At 41.6% G+C, this 22,545-nt stretch overlaps 1 protein-coding gene across 2 annotated transcripts in view; it reads left to right on the top strand.

Moving 5' to 3' along the window:
- LOC128696943 (piggyBac transposable element-derived protein 3) overlaps positions 1-8,912 on the top strand; it is a 92,063-nt gene extending 83,151 nt beyond the window's left edge. The window contains exon 7 of one of the 2 annotated variants that reach the window (XM_070095203.1): positions 6,129-8,912. In XM_070095203.1, the coding sequence (XP_069951304.1) occupies positions 6,129-7,994 (1,866 nt within the window). In that variant the 3' untranslated portion in view covers positions 7,995-8,912. The remainder of the gene's footprint in view (positions 1-6,128) is intronic. The other variant, XM_070095202.1, reaches the window with a different exon arrangement.
- The last annotated feature ends 13,633 nt before the right edge of the window (positions 8,913-22,545 follow it).

Raw genomic sequence — 22,545 nt, 5'->3', positions numbered from 1 at the left:
TATACAGGTCTCCCTCAACATTCGCGTTTTCAACTTTCGCGGGCTTCACACATTTGCGAATTTCCAACCGCCAAATTCCCAGCTGCCAAATCATATTTAAGTTTACCACCAGGAGTCCTTACTACCCTCCCTCCGACCCCTGCAACTGGCAGCCAACCCTCCCACCACTGTGTGGTGAGTGTTTTGTTTGTTCATTATTTGCTATTAAGCTACAGTATATGTAATGTAAACTCATCCATGACTGCATATTAGAATGGCTATTCGGACAGATATTGGAAGGTGACATCATGTGTTTACTCTTGAACACAGCAAAGAATCAAACATTTCTGCTACTGCTAATAATAATAATAATAATATTAATATAATAATAATAATAATAATAAATACGATAGAATTGAAGAAGGAAATTGTACAAAAATACGAGGGTTGAAGCAGTGGTGGAGGAAGTGGTTGACGCAGCGTCAGTGTGGCTTTGTTTATGCTGGAGTGAACATTAGTCTCCGTGCTCTTCCAAACATTTCACAATAATTCATTGTATTTGGTGCTTGTAGATTGAGTGTGACTGGAGTGGTAGAGGCAGTGGTAAAGGCAGTGGGTGAGGCAGTGGTAGAGGCAGTGGGTGAGGCAGCAGTTGAGGCAGTGGTAGAGGCAGTGGTAAAGGCAGTGGGTGAGGCAGTGGGTGAGGCAGTGATAGAGGCAGTGGGTGAGACAGTGGTAGAGGCAGTGATAGAGGCAGTGGTAGAGGCAGTGATAGAGGCAGTGGGCGAGACAGTGGTAGAGACAGTGGGCGAGACAGTGGTAGAGGCAGTGATAGAGGCAGTGGTAGAGGCAGCAGTTGAGGCAGTGGTAGAGGCAGTGGTAGAGGCAGTGGGCGAGACAGTGGTAGAGGCAGTGATAGAGGCAGTGGTAGAGGCAGCAGTTGAGGCAGTGGTAGAGGCAGTGGTAGAGGCAGTGGGCGAGGCAGTGATAGAGGCAGTGATAGAGGCAGTGATAGAGGCAGTGGTAGAAACAGTGGGCGAGACAGTGGTAGAGACAGTGATAGAGGCAGTGATAGAGGCAGTGGTAGAGGCAGTGGGCGAGACAGTGGTAGAGACAGTGGGCGAGACAGTGGTAGAGACAGTGATAGAGGCAGTGGTAGAGGCAGTGATAGAGGCAGTGATAGAGGCAGTGGGTGAGGCAGCAGTTGAGGCAGTGGTAGAGGCAGTGGTAGAGGCAGTGGTAGAGGCAGTGGGTGAGACAGTGGTAGAGGCAGTGGTAGAGGCAGTGGGTGAGACAGTGGTAGAGGCAGTGGGTGAGACAGTGGGTGAGACAGTGGTAGAGGCAGTGGTAGAGGCAGTGGGTGAGACAGTGGTAGAGGCAGTGGTAGAGGCAGTGGTAGAGGCAGTGGTAGAGGCAGTGGGTGAGACAGTGGTAGAGGCAGTGGGTGAGACAGTGGTAGAGGCAGTGATAGAGGCAGTGGTAGAGGCAGTGGGTGAGACAGTGGTAGAGGCAGTGGGTGAGACAGTGGTAGAGGCAGTGGGTGAGACAGTGGTAGAGGCAGTGGGTGAGACAGTGGTAGAGGCAGTGGGTGAGGCAGTGGTAGAGGCAGTGGGTGAGACAGTGGTAGAGGCAGTGGTAGAGGCAGTGGGTGAGGCAGTGGTAGAGGCAGTGGGTGAGGCAGTGGTAGAGGCAGTGGTAGAGGCAGTGATAGAGGCAGTGGTAGAGGCAGTGATAGAGGCAGTGGGTGAGGCAGTGATATTTACTAACATATATGTTATAAATAATAATAGTACATTATGAATAACATTTATTATTATTATTATAATGTTATTAATATTAACATGTACTATTATTATTATTTATAACATATATGTTAGTAAATACCACTGCCTCTATCACTGCCTCTATCACTGCCTCTACCACTGCCTCTATCACTGCCTCTATCACTGCCTCTATCACTGCCTCTATCACTGCCTCTACCACTGCCTCTATCACTGCCTCTATCACTGCCTCTATCACTGCCTCTATCACTGCCTCTATCACTGCCTCTATCACTGCCTCTATCACTGCCTCTATCACTGCCTCTACCACTGCCTCTATCACTGCCTCTATCACTGCCTCTATCACTGCCTCTATCACTGCCTCACCCACTGCCTCACCCACTGCCTCACCCACTGCCTCTACCACTGCCTCTATCACTGCCTCTATCACTGCCTCACCCACTGCCTCACCCACTGCCTCACCCACTGCCTCTACCACTGCCTCTATCACTGCCTCACCCACTGCCTCACCCACTGCCTCTACCACTGCCTCTATCACTGCCTCTACCACTGCCTCACCCACTGCCTCTACCACTGCCTCTACCACTGCCTCTACCACTGCCTCTACCACTGCCTCTACCACTGCCTCTCCCACTGCCTCTATCACTGCCTCTACCACTGCCTCTACCACTGCCTCTACCACTGCCTCACCCACTGCCTCTATCACTGCCTCTATCACTGCCTCACCCACTGCCTCACCCACTGCCTCACCCACTGCCTCTACCACTGCCTCTACCACTGCCTCTACCACTGCCTCTACCACTGCCTCTACCACTGCCTCTACCACTGTCTCACCCACTGCCTCTACCACTGCCTCACCCACTGCCTCACCCACTGCCTCACCCACTGCCTCACCCACTGCCTCTATCACTGCCTCACCCACTGCCTCACCCACTGCCTCACCCACTGCCTCTACCACTGCCTCTACCACTGCCTCTACCACTGCCTCTATCACTGCCTCTATCACTGCCTCTATCACTGCCTCTATCACTGCCTCACCCACTGCCTCACCCACTGCCTCACCCACTGCCTCACCCACTGCCTCTACCACTGCCTCTATCACTGCCTCTATCACTGCCTCACCCACTGCCTCACCCACTGCCTCTATCACTGCCTCTATCACTGCCTCTATCACTGCCTCACCCACTGCCTCTACCACTGCCTCTATCACTGCCTCACCCACTGCCTCTATCACTGCCTCACCCACTGCCTCACCCACTGCCTCTATCACTGCCTCACCCACTGCCTCTATCACTGCCTCACCCACTGCCTCTATCACTGCCTCACCCACTGCCTCACCCACTGCCTCTACCACTGCCTCTACCACTGCCTCACCCACTGCCTCTATCACTGCCTCTACCACTGCCTCTACCACTGCCTCTATCACTGCCTCTACCACTGCCTCACCCACTGCATCTACCACTGCCTCTACCACTGCCTCACCCACTGCCTCTATCACTGCCTCACCCACTGCCTCTATCACTGCCTCACCCACTGCATCTACCACTGCCTCTACCACTGCCTCAACTGCTGCCTCACCCACTGCCTCTATCACTGCCTCTACCACTGCCTCACCCACTGCCTCACCCACTGCCTCACCCACTGCCTCTATCACTGCTTCTACCACTGCCTCTACCACTGCCTCTACCACTGCCTCACCCACTGCCTCTATCACTGCCTCTACCACTGTCTCACCCACTGCCTCTACCACTGCCTCAACTGCTGCCTCACCCACTGCCTCTATCACTGCCTCTACCACTGCCTCACCCACTGCCTCACCCACTGCCTCTATCACTGCCTCTATCACTGCCTCTACCACTGCCTCTACCACTGCCTCACCCACTGCATGCAGCCAGCAGCAACAGCCTGGTTGATCAGGCTCTGATCCACCAGGAGGCCTGGTCACAGACCGGGCCACGGGGGTGTTGACCCCCGGAACTCTTTCCAGGTAAACTCCAGGTAAACTGCCTCTACTACTGCCTCACCCACTGCCTCTACCACTGCCTCAACTGCTGCCTCACCCACTGTCTCTATCACTGCCTCTACCACTGCCTCACCCACTGCCTCTACCACTGCCTCTACCACTGCCTCTACCACTGCCTCTACCGCTGCCTCACCCACTGCCTCTACCACTGCCTCTATCACTGCCTCTACCACTGCCTCACCCACTGCCTCACCCACTGCCTCTATCACTGCCTCACCCACTGCCTCTACCACTGCCTCACCCACTGCCTCTATCACTGCCTCTACCACTGCCTCTACCACTGCCTCTACCACTGCCTCTACCACTGCCTCTACCACTGCCTCACCCACTGCCTCACTGCCTCCACTGCCTCTACCACTGCCTCTCACCCACTGCCTCCACTGCCTCTACCACTGCCTCTACCACTGCCTCACCCACTGCCTCTATCACTGCCTCTACCACTGCCTCTACCACTGCCTCACCCACTGCCTCTATCACTGCCTCTACCACTGCCTCACCCACTGCCTCTACCACTGCCTCACCCACTGCCTCTACCACTGCCTCAACTGCTGCCTCACCCACTGCCTCTACCACTGCCTCACCCACTGCCTCTACCACTGCCTCTACCACTGCCTCAACTGCTGCCTCAACTGCTGCCTCACCCACTGCCTTTACCACTGCCTCTACCACTGCCTCTACCACTGCCTCACCCACTGCCTTTACCACTGCCTCTACCACTGCCTCAACTGCTGCCTCACCCACTGCCTCTACCACTGCCTCACCCACTGCCTTTACCACTGCCTCTATCACTGCCTCTATCACTGCCTCTACCACTGCCTCTATCACTGCCTCTATCACTGCCTCTACCACTGCCTCTACCACTGCCTCAACTGCTGTCTCACCCACTGCCTCTATCACTGCCTCTATCACTGCCTCTACCACTGCCTCTACCACTGCCTCACCCACTGCCTCAACTGCTGCCTCACCCACTGCCTCTACCACTGCCTCACCCACTGCCTTTACCACTGCCTCACCCACTGCCTCTACCACTGCCTCTACCACTGCCTTTACCACTGCCTCTACCACTCCAGTCACACTCAATCTACAAGCACCAAATACAATGAATTATTGTGAAATGTTTGGAAGAGCACGGAGACTAATGTTCACTCCAGCATAAACAAAGCCACACTGACGCTGCGTCAACCACTTCCTCCACCACTGCTTCAACCCTCGTATTTTTGTACAATTTCCTTCTTCAATTCTATCGTATTTATTATTATTATTATATTAATATTATTATTATTATTATTATTATTATTATTATTATTATTATTATTATTATTATTATTTATTATTATTTTTATTATGTTATTATTATTTTATATTATTATTATTATTATTATTATTATTATTATTATTATTATTATTATTATTATTATTATTATTAATAATATGTATTATTTTTATTATATTATTATTATTATTAATAATATGTATTATTTTTATTATATTATTATTATTATTTTTATTATATTATTATTATTATTTTTATTGTATTATTATTATTATTATTATTATTATTATCATTATTATCATTATTATTATTATTATTATTATTAGCAGTAGCAGAAATGTTTGATTCTTTGCTGTGTTCAAGAGTAAACACATGATGTCACCTTCCAATACCTGTCCGAATAGCCATTCCAATATACAGTCATAAATGAGTTGACATTATTTATACTGTAGTTTAATAGCAAATAATGAACAAACAAAACACTCACCACACAGTGGTGGGAGGGCTGGCTGCCAGTTGTGGGGGGTCGGAGGTAGTAGGGACTTGCAGTGGTGGGGGCAGTGGTATTTAATAACATGCATGTTGTTAAGGCATAACGTATGTATTTAGTACAATTTACGACGTTTTCATGTATTTTATGATTGTTCATGGTTCAACAAGTTAAGGAAGCAGTATTGTATTATAATTCCCTACAATATATTGGGGCACCAAACATTCACGTTTTTTCAACATTCGCGAGGCTCTTTGATCCCCTAACCCTCGTGAATGTTGAGGGAGACCTGTACTCTTGCATTTCACCCTCTACAATGTTGGTAAGTACTAATTTGTGTGTCTAGTGAGTAAATGAATAGTTTAGCTATATTTTGATATATAAAGTCATTGGGAAGCATAATAAGAGTGCACCATGCAAATGAAAAAAGTGCAACAAAACAGGTCCGAGCACACTCTGACCTGCCACTTTAGGTGCTATTTTCAACTTTCAGTATATAAACATTTCCATAAAATTTTGTAGTGTATAAATGAATTCAGTAGTGATCTGGGTGTGTACAGAATGTTTTTATTGTCCTTCCAGATCAATCAGAAATTGTTCTATGGTGAGTCCTCCAAGGATAAGTCAAAATTTGTCTGTGTTTGGGATGAAAGTGACTCAGATCAAGACCCAGATGAACTGCACTTGGTGGACAGTGGTGATGAATACTTGCCACCAGATGCAGAGGTGTCAACAGATGAGGAGGAGGAAGTTAGGCCACCATCCAAAAAGCAGAAATTGAACAAGAAGAAAGGTATTACTGTGGAGGAGTACCCTGATGAAGAAGATCTTCATGATCTTGCTTCACAAAGAGACACCCAATGGAAGAATGATGACATAGAGAATGACCCTTTGCCTGCATACAAACATGAGAAGCCTATTGAAATTAGGTCTGCATATGATTATTTTAGCGACTTTTTTACTCAAGACATGATAGACAACATCACATTTCAAACTAATTTGTATGCCCGGCAAAAAAACATACATACTACTTTTCAAACAGATTCTGAGGAAATTACTAGGTTCATAGGTATTCTGTTGTATATGGGTTACACTGTACAGCCATCCATTCAGGACTATTGGAGAACTGCAAGTAAGGTACCTCAAGTTGCAGAAGTCATGGGATCTATGAGGTTTAGGTTGCTTAGGCGTATGATTCATTTCAATGATAACGCACAAAAGAAGGATAATGACAGATTTCACAAAATAAGGCCTCTTTACAAAGCACTAACTAATGCTTGCTTGAAAGTTCCAGCTACACCCAAGCAGTCTGTTGATGAAGTTATGGTTGCTTTCAAGGGTAAAACAGCTGGAAACCTAAGGAAATACATCAAAAACATACCAGACAAGTGGGGTTTCAAACTCTTTTGTCGTGCAAGTGAAGATGGAATCATACATGATATTCTCATGTATCAAGGTAACCCAACTTTTGAGAACCATCATATAAAGCTGCCAAATGAAGAAAGTACACTCCCAATAAGCTCCAAGATTGTTCTTGTACTTGCAAGATCTCTCAACCAAAGAAATACATCAGCAATCTATGCTGACAATTTCTTTTCAAGTCTACCTTTGGTCAAGGTGCTAAGAGACAAGTATAACTGCAGATACACTGGAACAGTACGTGATAATAGATGTGGTAAGCCACAACTGATGCCTGTCAAACAAATGGAAAAGAACAATGTGCCCAGGGGCACTTTTGACTTCAAAAGCAATGATGATATCCTTGTTGTAAGATGGAAGGACAACAAAGTTGTGACTCTAGTGACAAATGATGTGGGAGTTTATCCTCTGAGTCTTATTGAAAGATATGACAAGGTATCAAAGACGAAAGACCACTTCGAGTGCCCTGGAATCATCAAGAACTACAATGCACACATGGGAGGTATTGACAAAAGTAACATGTTGGTGCATCTTTACAAAACACCAATGAAATCAAAACGTTGGTACATGCGGCTGTTTGCTTATGTTCTGGATCTTGCTGTTGTGAATGCGTGGCTTCTTTACTGCCGTGATTGTCGGTCACTAAAAATGCAATGCAAGCCACTGAAGGTATTCAGGCTTGACATCTCTGTCACTGCAAGATCCAAAGGACAAAAGTTCAACCGCACCAGCATGAGACTAACTCCAAGAGGGTCACCCAGTACTTCTTTGGTTGACAATAGTGATGAATTGCCAAACTTGGAATTCCCATCTGGATTTCGGTTCCAACGTGCAGAAAGGCCAGATGACAGTGTGAGGTTGGATAGACAGCTAGGTCACTGGCCAGTCCTAGGTAAGCTGCTTACATGCAAGTATTGCAGCAAAAAGAATAATCATGTCACATCCTCATTTTCCTGTGCCACATGCAAAGTAAATCTATGCATCAAGAAAGATAGAAATTGCTTCATAAAGTTTCATTGTAAAAATTAGTGATGTAGAATGATTGTTCTTTCTCAAGAAACTCAGGAATATTTCAGTTGAAAGTTGTGTCCCATTGCAGTGTGTCTGTGGAAAATTACATTTACCTGGATGAATCTCATTAGATACATACAAGTAAATGGTAACAAAGATAACTATTATTTATCAAAGTTACAGAGACAAGTAGGAACTTTTATCACACCTAGGTCGCAAAAAATGTCCCCCTTTGGTACCTACCATAATCTCTCTCTCCACAAGTTTCTCCAGACCTATTAATTGCAAATGAAATATACATTACCAGGAATTCTGGTAAAATTTAATATAAACTTGTAGACTGTATATTAAAATTAATAAATGATTACATATACACATTTATATAACAGAAGGAGAATTTATAATCATAACACTCACCAATTAATCTGGAGATTACTGTGTATCATGTACAGAACCCCCTCTCTACCCAAATTTATGATGATAATACTGGCCAGAATTACAAACATAATTTAGATAGCTTATCTCAGGTTCCTGGCGCTGTCCTGTCCATCTGCTGCTCAAATTATGCAGGACTGCACATCCAACATTTTCGGCTCCTATTTGAGAGGTTTTAAGCCCAATATAATCCCTAGAGTGACGAAAATTAAGCACATTACATTAGTGTGCCTGTAGCACATTCAAAAAAACAATGGCGACTCTTCTCTGCTCCTCAGCACATGCACAGAGCTTCTCTCTGCATTCTCTTTTTCATTTACAAATTAATTTTTGTCAAATACAATGTATTACACTAATTTTCATAAAAAATACGCTAGATTTTTTCGGAAAATACATTATTTTCCACAGTGTCATTGTTGATAACTAGTTTCTATTTCTATTTTTTTTAATGCTTACAAAATGTTTTGAAACAAGTTCCATTTTTGTTTTTTATATTGTCTACTTGTATAATAAATTTAAAAAATAGTTTTTTTTTTTAACATTTGCAACCTTGCAACATTTTAAATTGTTCTCCCTCTAGCGGGCAGGTCCGAGTTTACTCGGACTTCACATATCAGCAATTGCTCGAAAAGTAACTTTTACAACTCCATTTATATGGGCTCATTGACCTTACATTGAGCGGCTCTATCCTCTCATACGAAATCAATTTCGAATTTGCATTTTGGTCTGCCTTGCCCCATGAAGGGGTAATGATCATAATTTGTCAACCTTGCAATTTCCATCTGCAATGCAGTACCAAAGTGCAGAAAGGCCTGATGACAGTGTGACTTTGGACACAACTCTAAAGCACTGGCCAATGCTAGGCAAGCTACTTAGTTGCAAATATTGCAGCAAAAAGAAAAGTTATGTCACATCCTCATTTTACTGTTCCGTATGCAAAATAAATCTATGCATAAAATCCCTTAATGATGCAATAGCAGGTTAAAGTGGTCCTAAATGCATGGTGTTTACACATGTCCTCCTACTCCCCCTGCGTATCTGGATTCCCGTTCTCTATTTCTGACCAATCACAAGCCTAAGTGGTGATTTCATCTGCTTGATTCCCATCAGTTGAGAGACCAAAATGTAAACACTTCTTGCTTGGCATCGCCGAGAGCAGCTTTTTCATCGAGTGACACTTGTATACCCTTGGATTTTACCCTCTACAATGTTGGTAAGTACTGACTTTTGTGTCTAATGCGTAATTGAATAGTTTAGCCATATTTTGATATATGTACAAAGTCTGTGTGAAGCATAATATGAGTGCACCATGCAACTGAAAAAAGTGCAACAAAAAAGGAGCAGTCAAACCTTGTACTGCCACTTTAGGCCCATTTTCAAATTTCAGTCAATAATTATTAATTAAAAAAATTCTAATGCATATGTGAATTCTGTAGTGGTCTGGGTGTGTACAGAACGTTCTTATTGTCCTTCCAGATCAATGAGAAATTAATAAAAAAAGGCACAATACCCTGACTGGAACGATACACCCGCACAGAAGAGAGGAGCTTAGGACGACGTTTCGGTCCGACTTGGACCATTTACAAATGGTTCAAGTTGGACCATAAAACGTTGTTTTATGGTGGGCCCTCCAACCAGAAGTCCAAATATATCTGAATTTTGGAAGCAAGTGATTCAGATCCAGAGCCAGATGACGCAGAATTGCTTGAAAGTGACGATGAATACTTGCCACTGGATGCAGATGTGTCAAGTGATGAGGAGGTGGAAGATACACCAGCCAAAAAGCGAGAAGTAGTCAAGAAAAAGAAAGGTATTACGATCGAGGAGTACCCTAATAAAGAACATATTCATGATGAGCTTGCTCTTCAGGGTGACACCCAATGTTCCCACATTGACAGCCAAAATGACCATTTGCCTGAATACCAACATGAACAGCATCTTGCAGTTAGGTGTCCATATGAATATTTTAGTGATTTCTTTACTCAAGACTTGATAGACAAAATAACATATCAAATAAATTTGTATGCCAAGCAAAAAAATATACTACTTTTGCAACAGATTCAGAAGAATTCACAAGGTTCATAGGTATTCTGTTGTTTATTGGTATTAATTCATACCCAGCCATGGAAGACTATTGGGTAACTGCATTTAGGGTAACCCATCTGGCAGAGGTCATGGGATCTAAGAGGTTTAGGTTGCTTAGGTGTATGATTCATTTCAATGATAACACACAAAAGAAGGATAATGACAGATTCCACAAAATAAGGCCTCTTTACACTGCACTAACTAATGCTTGCTTGAAAGTTCCAGCTACACCCAAGCAATCTGTTGATGAAGTTATGGTTGCTCTCAAGGGTAAAACCACTGGAAACCTAAGGCAGTACATCAAAACCAAACCAGACAAGTGGGGTTTCAAACTATTTTGTCATGCAAGTGAAGATGGAATCATACATGATATACTCATGTATCAAGGTGCACCAACTTTTGAGAACCATCCCATAAAGCTGCCACAGGAAGAAACTAAACTACCAGTAAATTCAAAGCTTGTTCTGGTACAGGTCTGCCATCACAAATCCGTCAATCAGTTATTCGGCACTAATTTTGGCTAGCATAATTTCAATTTTCCAGGGTTGCCAGACCAACCTGCTTGTACTGTTTGGTGGCGCTACTTGCTGCATAAGTCACTCCAATTTCTTTTTCTGTATTTATTGTTATAACCTGCTTACTTTTAGCCCTAGCCACGGTTCCAATGAATGAAAGAAAGGCTTCTCATTATGTAAAGCATCGACACAGTACATTATCCATTAAAGATAAGGTGGCTTGGAAGCCACTGTCGGTTGCCATGAGCTCAGTCTCATGATGCAGGAGAATATGTTTTATTATGCTAATATCAATACTACTATGTGTAGAGAACCTAGGATAACCCAAAATAGTCAATGTAGCTTATTTCTAGCACCTGGCTTGGGTTAGCCATATATGATTTTTGGTAAATATTCGATTCCCAGAGATTTTGGGAGATGTTAAGTGAATGTATAGGAGCCTTTGAACCAAGTGAGAGAGTGATTGTGGTAGGGGACTTGAATGCTAAAGTAGGAGAAACTTTTAGAGAGGGTGTGGTAGGTAAGTTTGGGGTGCCAGGTGTAAATGATAATGGGAGCCCTTTGATTGAACTTTGTATAGAAAGGGGTTTAGTTAGAGGTAATACATATTTTAAGAAAAAGAGGATAAATAAGTATACAAGATATGATGTAGGGCGAAATGACAGTAGTTTGTTGGATTATGTATTGGTAGATAAAAGACTGTTGAGTAGACTTCAGGATGTACATGTTTATAGAGGGGCCACAGATATATCAGATCACTTTCTAGTTGTAGCTACACTGAGAGTAAAAGGTAGATGGGATACAAGGAGAATAGAAGCATCAGGGAAGAGAGAGGTGAAGGTTTATAAACTAAAAGAGGAGGCAGTTAGGGTAAGATATAAACAGCTATTGGAGGATAGATGGGCTAATGAGAGCATAGGCAATGGGGTCGAAGAGGTATGGGGTAGGTTTAAAAATGTAGTGTTAGAGTGTTCAGCAGAAGTTTGTGGTTACAGGAAAGTGGGTGCGGGAGGGAAGAGGAGCGATTGGTGGAATGATGATGTAAAGAGAGTAGTAAGGGAGAAAAAGCTAGCATATGAGAAGTTTTTACGAAGTAGAAGTGATGCAAGGAGGGAAGAGTATATGGAGAAAAAGAGAGAGGTTAAGAGAGTGGTGAAGCAATGTAAAAAGAGAGCAAATGAGAGAGTGGGTGAGATGTTATCAACAAATTTTGTTGAAAATAAGAAAAAGTTTTGGAGTGAGATTAACAAGTTAAGGAAGCCTAGAGAACAAATGGATTTGTCAGTTAAAAATAGGAGAGGAGAGTTATTAAATGGAGAGTTAGAGGTATTGGGAAGATGGAGGGAATATTTTGAGGAATTGTTAAATGTTGATGAAGATAGGGAAGCTGTGATTTCGTGTATAGAGCAAGGAGGAATAACATCTTGCAAGAGTGAGGAAGAGCCAGTTGTGAGTGTGGGGGAAGTTCGTGAGGCAGTAGGTAAAATGAAAGGGGGTAAGGCAGCCGGGATTGATGGGATAAAGATAGAAATGTTAAAAGCAGGTGGGGATATAGTTTTGGAGTGGTTGGTGCAATTATTTAATAAATGTATGGAAGAGGGTAAGGTACCTAGGGATTGGCAGAGAGCATGCATAGTTCCTTTGCATAAAGGCAAAGGGGACAAAAGAGAGTGCAAAAATTATAGGGGGATAAGTCTGCTGGTGTCCTCTTTTCTGTTTCATAAACATGCAATATTTCAGGTACGTCTTGCTACTTCTACTTACACTTAGGTCACACTACACATACATGTACAAGCATATATATACACACCCCTCTGGGTTTTCTGCTATTTTCTTTCTATTTCTTGTTCTTGTTTAATTCCTCTTATCTCCATGGGGAAGTGGAACAGAATTCTTCCTCCGTAAGCCATGCGTGTTGTAAGAGGCGACTAAAATGCCGGGAGCAAGGGGCTAGTAACCTCTTCTCCTGTATAAATTACTAAATTTAAGAAGAGAAACTTTTGTTTTTCTTTTTGCTTTGGTGGGATACGGCCGGTTTGTTGAAAGAAAGTCTGTTGAGTATACCTGGTAAAGTGTATGGTAGAGTTATTATTGAAAGAATTAAGAGTAAGACGGAGAATAGGATAGCAGATGAACAAGGAGGCTTTAGGAAAGGTAGGGGGTGTGTGGACCAGGTATTTACAGTGAAACATATAAGTGAACAGTATTTAGATGAGGCTAAAGAGGTCTTTGTGGCATTTATGGATTTGGAAAAGGCGTATGACAGGGTGGATAGGGGGGCAATGTGACAGATGTTGCAGGTGTATGGTGTTGGAGGTAGGTTACTGAAAGCAGTGAAGAGTTTTTATGAGGATAGTGAGGCTCAAGTTAGAGTATGTAGGAAAGAGGGAAATTATTTCCCAGTAAAAGTAGGCCTTAGACAAGGATGTGTGATGTCACCATGGTTGTTTAATATATTTATAGATGGGGTTGTAAGAGAAGTAAATGCGAGGGTCTTGGCATGAGGCGTGGAGTTAAAAGATAAAGAATCACACATAAAGTGGGAGTTGTCACAGTTGCTCTTTGCTGATGACACTGTGCTCTTGGGAGATTCTGAAGAGAAGTTGCAGAGATTGGTGGATGAATTTGGTAGGGTGTGCAAAAGAAGAAAATTAAAAGTGAATACAGGAAAGAGTAAGGTAATGAGGATAACAAAAAGATTAGGTGATGAAAGATTGGATATCAGATTGGAGGGAGAGAGTATGGAGGAGGTGAATGTATTCAGATATTTGGGAGTGGACGTGTCAGCGGATGGGTCTATGAAAGATGAGGTGAATCATAGAATTGATGAGGGGAAAAGGGTGAGTGGTGCACTTAGGAGTCTGTGGAGGCAAAGAACTTTGTCCTTGGAGGCAAAGAGGGGAATGTATGAGAGTATAGTTTTACCAACGCTCTTATATGGGTGTGAAGCGTGGGTGATGAATGTTGCAGCAAGGAGAAGGCTGGAGGCAGTGGAGATGTCATGTCTGAGGGCAATGTGTGGTGTGAATATAATGCAGAGAATTCGTAGTTTGGAAGTTAGGAGGAGGTGCGGGATTACCAAAACTGTTGTCCAGAGGGCTGAGGAAGGGTTGTTGAGGTGGTTCGGACATGTAGAGAGAATGGAGTGAAACAGAGTGACTTAAAGAGTGTATCAGTCTGTAGTGGAAGGAAGGCGGGGTAGGGGTCGGCCTAGGAAAGGTTGGAGGGAGGGCGTAAAGGAGGTTTTGTGTGCTAGGGGCTTTGACTTCAAGCAGGCATGCGTGAGCAAGTTTGATAGGAGTGAATGGAGACAAATGGTTTTTAATACTTGACGTGCTGTTGGAGTGTGAGCAAAGTAACATTTATGAAGGGGTTCAGGGAAACCGGCAGGCTGGACTTGAGTCCTGGAGATGGGAAGTACAGTGCCTGCACTCTGAAGGAGGGGTGTTAATGTTGCAGTTTAAAAACTGTAGTGTAAAGCACCCTTCTGGCAAGACAGTGATGGAGTGAATGATGGTGAAAGTTTTTCTTTTTCGGGCCACCCTGCCTTTTTGGGAATCGGCCAGTGTGATAATAAAAAAAAAAAAAAAAAAATATTCGATTCCCAGTCAGGGTAGAAACATTAGGCGTGTTTCTCTACACCTGTTGTCTAAGTTTACCCATCAGTAAATTGGTACCTGGGTGTTAGTTGACTGGTGTGGGTGTTATCCTGGGACACTGACCTAATTTTCTTGAAATACTCTGCATAACAAGTGCCTTTCTATACAGTAGTATGTCACTGATGTCAGCTTGGCCTGTATACCTTGTACACGTATGTGTAGTAAATAAAGATATTATTGTTATTATTATTATTATTATTATATTATTTTCTCAGTTGTTTGTTGGGTTATCTTACTGAAACTTGGGCAATGTATGATGGAAAGATACTTCTTAATGTACACCAAAAATGAAAGAAATCAGACCATAAATAGTGGAGTTCACTTCTCGGCCATTAGCAGCCGCTTAGCGGTATATTTTTGTATGGTTTTTATGGTTAGATTCTTATTTTTTCGGTCTCATTTGATAGAATGAAAGATATATTACAGAAATAGATATGATTTTGATTGCTTTCATAATGAAAAGTACCTTGAAATTGCGCTCACAGTAGTGAAAATGTTCTATTCTTTAGCGAAGCTCAGGAGTAAACAAATACCTGTCCACCTGCCAGTCCAAATTCTAATACGGCGTCAAGAATGGGTTGACATTATTTATACAATTATTACAACAATGCAGTAGTCTGCATAACAGTAAATCTTCTATTTTTTTTTTGTGAATAAAAATTCCAAATGGTAAGCAATAGTAATATGAGAGGGGCCTGTAGCCGTGACTAATGAACAGAGAAAATGTTATTTTAGTGCCAGGGATGTCTGCAATGGTTATTCTGGACCCTATTTTGAAATTGGCATCTGTTGGAATTTGTGTAAAATTGGCCAAATTGCCAATTTCTGACCACTTTATTGGGTAGTTGAAATAAGTGAATGGGCGGTTTCTTGTACAGGTCCGCCATCACAAATCCGGCAATCAATTATTCGGTTCTTTCAGTTATTCGGCACTAATTTTGGCTAGCATAATTTCAAATTTCCAGGGTCGCCACACCAACCTGCTGGTACTGTTTGGTGGCGCTACTTGCTGCATAAGTCATTCCAATTTCTTTTTCTCCATATATTGTTTTAACCTGCTTACTTTTAGCCCTAGCCATGGTTCCAATGAATAAAAGAAATGCTTCTCATTATATAAAGCACCTACACAGTACATTATCCATTAAAGATAAGGTGGCTTTGAAGCCACTGTTGGTTGCCATGAGCTCAGTCTCATGAAGCAGGAGAATATGCTTTATTATTACGCTAATATCAACAATACAGCTTATTTGCCTATCACAATTGATCTAATATGACATAATAAACAATATAAATAACATAAAACATGTTAAATATTCCAGAATGAATAATATTTGGCATAACACTGAGCAGTTCGACAGAGTTATGAAGAGGATATGGTAAACAAGTACCATTCTCCTATCCTTGTCTTGGGGGCTTATATTAGAGAAAACGGAGTATAGCACAGGGCTAACTATGATATACACTCGTACTCCACTATAAACATGAAACAAAAAAGTTATTTTCTCTCTATAGATTATCACACATAGCAGAATGTGTGTAGAGAACCTAGGATAACCCCAAAAAAGTCAACGTGGCCTATTTTTAGTACAGTAGGGCCCCACTTATATGGCAGGTGAGGTTCCAGGCTACCGCCGTAAAGCGGAAACTGCCGTAAAGTGGAACACCCTTTTTTCCACTTATAAATGCATACAAACACTAGATAACAAGTTTACACTAACATATATTAAGTTAGCAATAGAACCAGGCATCAAAAAACAATAAAAAAGTACAATACACACATAGTGCACTCATTACTTACCTTAAAATATTTATAGTCTTAATCTAGGGTGAGACAAGTAGTATTTATTGTAAAAAAAAAAAGTGTGGTATGTATGGTAGTCAGCCAGGCTACCTTACCAGGCCAACCCACCCACACATACTATTCTATGATATTTAGGCATCCCAGAGCGATAAAATGTATATACAGTTCACTCATTACTTACCTTAAAATATAGGGTGAGATCAGTAGTATTTATTGTAAAAAATCAAGTGCGGTATGTATGGTAGTCAGCCGGGCTACCATACCAGGCCAACCCACCCACACATATACAGTGGACCCCCGCTTAACGATCACCTCCAAATGCGACCAATTATGTAAGTGTATTTATGTAAGTGCGTTTGTACGTGTATGTTTGGGGGTCTGAAATGGACTAATCTACTTCACAATATTCCTTATGGGAAAAAATTCGGTCAGTACTGGCACCTGAACATACTACTGGAATGAAAAAAGTTCGTTAACCGGGGGTCCACTGTATTCTATGATATTTAGGCATCCCAGAGCGATAAAATGTATATACAGTTCACTCATTACTTACCTTTAAATATTTGTAGTCTTAATGTAGGGTCAGGAGTAAGTAAATGAGATAAAACGAATAAATGAGAGAGAGGAAGAATGAGTGCATGAGAGAGGACAGGCGCAGAGTTATGTGAACAAACCAGGCGAAGGTAAGTTTTGTAAACGAAGTGTACACGTCTGGTTTGTGTACAAGTTACATTGTGTACAGGTTGTCTCTACATTGATATGGTAGAATAAATAAAGAACACTCCCATTCTCATGTAACATCATTTTGAGAAGAAATGATGATCTGAGTGAAGGCAATGGAAATAAGTCACTGACTTTTTTGGGTTATCCTAGGTTCTCTACACATATGTTGTTATGTATGATAATCTATGTAACTGTATTTGTGTATACCTGAATAAACTTACATACATACGAAAGGAATAATTTTCTACAGTTACCCCCAGTAACACATTTTCTCTTATGTTAGATTAGAGAAAATGTTATTCTTGCCGTCACTTGTACAAGTTATCTGGCTACCACATCTCATGTTTATGTTTATTTATTCTATTGTAGGGTGTATTTATCATCTTTTTATGTTATGTATCGTGTTTATTATATAATTTTGAAAAAAATATCATGGATGGATTAATGAAAATGTGTATATTAACGTAATATACGACATTTAATGAGACTCGGTGATTATTGTTATTATTATTATCATTTCTAATATGGCGTCATTTGTGCAAGTCGTCTGCTACCACATCTCACATTTATGTTTATTTATTCTACTGTGGGATGTATTTATCTTATTTATATGTTATGTATCGTGTTTATTATATAATTTTGAAAAAATATCATAGATGGATTAATGAAAATGTGTATATTAACGTAATATACGACATTTAAATGAGACTCGATGATTATTATTATCATTACTAATATGACGTCTGGAGACATAAGATACTCTTACTGATTTTAATGTGTACCTGCATGCCAGCACAGTATGTAAGCTTATTTAGGTACAGGTATACATAAGTATAATTATCAGAGTATATATAAAATATGAAATAACTTTTAAAAACATTTGAAATTTTGGAGTTTCCAGACAAAATGGAGAGACTTAGTGCTTACTGAGCTCACGGAGAATGTAAACAAACAGGGTGGGGCGCGGTGACCGTATTAGAAAGTCAGGTGGGGGGAGCCGTATAGCGAGTTTTGGTCATAATTTGAAATGACCGTATTAGCGGAACACCGTAAAGTGAAACGCCATAAAGCGGGGCCCTGCTGTACCTGGCTTGGGTTAGCCATATATGATTTTTGGTAAATATTCGATTCCTAGCTAGGATAGAAACATTAGGCGTGTTTCTTTACACCTGTTGTCTATGTTTACCCATCAGTAAATGGGTACCTGGGTGTTAGTCGACTAGTGTGGGTGTTATCCTGGGACACTGACCTCATTTTCCTGAAATACTCAGCATAACAAGTGCCTTTCTATACAGTAGTATGTCACTGATGTCAGCTAGGCCTGTATACCTTGTACATGTACATGTAGTAAATAAAGATATTATTATTATTATTATTATTATTATTATTATTTTCTCAGTTGTTTGTTGGGTTTGTTGTTTGTTTGATTTTTGCCGATGTTCAATGAATTGTGCAAGTCAAGTTGTTTAATTTTATTAAGTGTATTCTAACTTAACCACTCTGTAATTCGGCAAACTCAGTAATCCGGCACACTACAGGTCCCAATGATGCCGGATTTGTGATGGAGGACCTGTACTCAGTTGACGGACCAGAAGTAAATAAGTTTATTCAGGTATACACAAATACAGTTACATAGATTATCATACATAGCAGTGTATGTATAGAGAACCTAGGATAACCCAAAAAAGTCAAAGTGACTTACTTCCAGTACCTGGCTTAGGCTTGCCATATATGATTTTTGGTAAATATTTTTTTTTCTTGGTTGTTTGTTGGGCTATCTCATTGAAACTTGGGCAATGTATGATGAAAAGATACTTCTTAATGTACAACAAAAATAAAAAAGACGGACGATAAATAAGGGAGTTCACTTCTCCGCCATTAGCCGCCTCTTTGCAGTATATTTTCCTATGGTTTTTATGGTTGAATTCTCATTTTTTTGGACTCTCTTGATAAAATGGAAGATATATTACAGAAATAGACATGATTTTGATTGTTTTCATGATGAAAAGTACCTTGAAACTGAGCTCAAAATAGCGGAAATGTTTGATTTTTGCCGATGCTCAATGAACTTTGTGTAAGTCAAGTTGATTAATTTTATTAAGTGTATTCTAACCTAACTACTCTGTAATCCGGTAAACTCAGTAATCCGGCACACTACAGGTCCCAATGATGCCGGATTTGTGATGGAGGGCCTGTACTTGCAACCACTATCAACCAAAAAAATACATCAGCAATCTATGCTGACAATTTCTTTTCAAGTCTACCTTGTAGTCAAGGTACTAAGAGACAAGTATAACTGCAGATACACTGGAACAGAACGTGAAAATAGATGTGGTAACCCAGACAAGTGGGGTTTCAAACTTTTTTGTCGTGCAAGTGAAGATGGAATCATACATGATATACTCATGTATCAAGGCACACCAACTTTTGACAGCCATCCCATAAAGCTTCCACAGGAAGAAACTAAACTACCAATAAGTTCAAAGATTGTTCTGGCACTTGCAACAACTCTGAACAAGACCAACACATTAGCAATCCATGCTGACAGTTTCTTTTCAAGACTACCTTTGGTCAAAGTACTAAGAGATAAGTATAACTGCAGATATGCTGGAACAGTACGTGAAAATAGATGTGGTAAGCCAGAACTGATGCCTGTCAAACAAATGGAAAAGAACACTGTGGACAGGGGCACTTTTAGCTTCAAAAACAATGATGGTGTCCTTGTTGTAAGATGGAAGGACAACAAAGTTGTGACTTTAGTGGCAAGTGATGTAGGGGTCAATCCTGTGAGTCTTGTTGAAAGTTACAGCAAGGCTACAAAGACCAAAACCTAGTTACAGTGCCGTACTGTCATCAAGAACTATAATGCACACATGGAAGGTATTGACAAAAGTAACATGTTGGTGCATCTATACAAGACACCAATGAAATCTAAACGTTGGTACATGCGGCTGTTTGCCTGTGTTCTTGATCTTGCTGTTGTGAATGCTTGGCTTCTTTACTGCCGTGATTGTCATTGTCGATCACTAAATACCAAGTGCATGGCACTAAAGTTTTTCAGGAATGAAATCTGTCACTGCAAGGTCTAAAGGACAAAAGTTTAGACGCAGCACCCTAAGAACATCTACAAGAGCTTCACCAAGTACTTCTAATGGTGATAGCATGGTGACATCTTTGCATGGCCAACGTGCAGAAAGGGCTGATGACAGTGTGAGGCTTGACAAAGCTCTTAACCACTGTCCAGTGTTAGGGAGGTCGCTTAGTTGCAAGTATTGCAGCAACTCGAAGAAATTTGTCACATCCTCATTCCACTGTTCTGTATGCAAAGTGAATCTGTGCATAAAGAAGGATAAAATTTGCTTCAGAGACTTCCATTCTAGCAACTAGTAATAAAGAATGATTGCTCTTCCTCATGAATCTCAGGAATATGGGACTTGAAAGTTTTATCCCTTTGCAATGTGTCCTTGTTGCTTTTTGTTTCATTTTTATATTTTTCTCTTACAAAATGTTTTGATACAAGTTCCATTTATGTTTTTGATATTGTGTGCTTGTATAATAAATTTTAAAAATAGTTATTGGGTGTTTTATTAACAATTGCAAGTTTGCAACATTCAAATTTATACTCCCTATTTCGGGCAGGGGCGAGTATTTTCGCCTTTCGGAGATTAGCAATAGCTCGAAAACTAACCATCAGAATTCCATTTATATTTCCTCATTCAACTTATATTGAGATACTCTATCCACTCGAGGGAGTTCAGTTTGAAATTCTAATGTATCATAAATTGCCCTCAGAAGGATATGGAGAGCTTGTGCCTCTCCGAACTATCCATGGTTCTCTATTCTCTCATGCTCTGTGCTCCGGTTCCCTGAATCGAATCTGAATACCTCCCATATCCCCCCATATGCGCTGTATAATCCTATGGGTTTAGCGCTCCCCCGTGATAATAATACTCTCCCATGCCCCTCATCTGGAGGTGTGTACCTTCAAAATGACCTTTATTTAAACTTCTGCTTCCCGGTTTAGGTGTCAGCATGCCTCGTCGTGCTCCGTGTTTTCTCGTGTTTTCACGGTCGCTCTTACGTGCTAGAACTTTAGTTTGTGTCATCAATCCTATACAATACATCCCTCTAGCGCTTGGAACCAATCTTGGGCAGAAAACATTATATACTGAGTCAAAAAAGAAGGATTAGAGTGCAGTACATAGCAGAGTTTACTGCCAGAGGGGAATAATAGTCCTAGTGTGCCGTGTACAAAATAATAATAATAGAACTTTTCTTTGTCAGAGGAAAGAATACAGTCACAGAAACCCAAGGCAAACAGAAACCAAGCCTGTGCACATACTATGCACTTTGTATCTGCAGGCATGGGAAATCTGGAAAAACAGATGGGACGTGCAACTATGACCACCCTAGAAAATGCCGTGCCCATATGACAACAGGAAAATGCAAACTCCCTTCCTGTAAGCTTTTTCACCCTGAAATGTGTCCCTCTTCAGTACAGGAAAGACTGTGCTATAACTAAATTGCCAGGCACACCATCTAAAGAGGACAAAAAGATACAAAACATCCAGGCCATGGAAAAACCGGGGTAGCCACAGCCACTCAAGAGGGAGAAGTTTTTTAGTGCCAGGAAGGAAAAAAAACTGGCAGGAAATGGCGGAAATCGTACACCAAATCCAGTCATTCCTGGAGTGGAACCATAGTCGATGGCCTCCACTCCAAACCAACAGATACAGATACTAATGCCGGAAAAAAAATCCCCCCCAGTACCAACAATACCACCAGTCAGATGACATTCTTCTTCGCAAATATACAGGGTTTAAAGCCAGCAACAACAAAATACCTTTCATCCGTGGACTGCTTGCAGAGGCAAATGCAATGTTTGCGGCTGTCACAGAGACCCACATAAAGGATCACTTGGACAAAGAAATGTGGATCCCAGGTTACAACCTATACAGATGTGACAGAGTGAACAGGCAAAAGGGGGGGGGGGGTTTGCCTGTACATCGCAGAGTCACTTGTTTGCACAGAACTGCTTAATGCCTCAAATGATGTAGTGGAAGTTTTAGCAGTAAAGATCGAGAACCAAAACCTAGTCATTATGGTAGTCTACAAGCCTCTGGATGCAACATCCCAGCAATTCCAGGAACAGCTGTTAAAAATTGACCACTGTCTGGAAAATCTGCCAGCTCCTGCCCCCAACATCTTGCTCCTGAAGGATTTCAACTTAAGGCACCTAAAATGGAGGAATATAGCAAATAATGTTGTTGCAGTAATAACACCAGGAGGCAGCTCTGACGAGAACTCACACATACACACGAGCTTTTAAATCTCTGCACAAAATTCAATTT

Source organism: Cherax quadricarinatus, chromosome 49 (assembly GCF_038502225.1).
Source record: "Cherax quadricarinatus isolate ZL_2023a chromosome 49, ASM3850222v1, whole genome shotgun sequence".
Taxonomy (NCBI): Eukaryota; Metazoa; Arthropoda; class Malacostraca; order Decapoda; family Parastacidae; genus Cherax; species Cherax quadricarinatus.
This window is presented reverse-complemented; position numbering and strand designations above follow the sequence as displayed.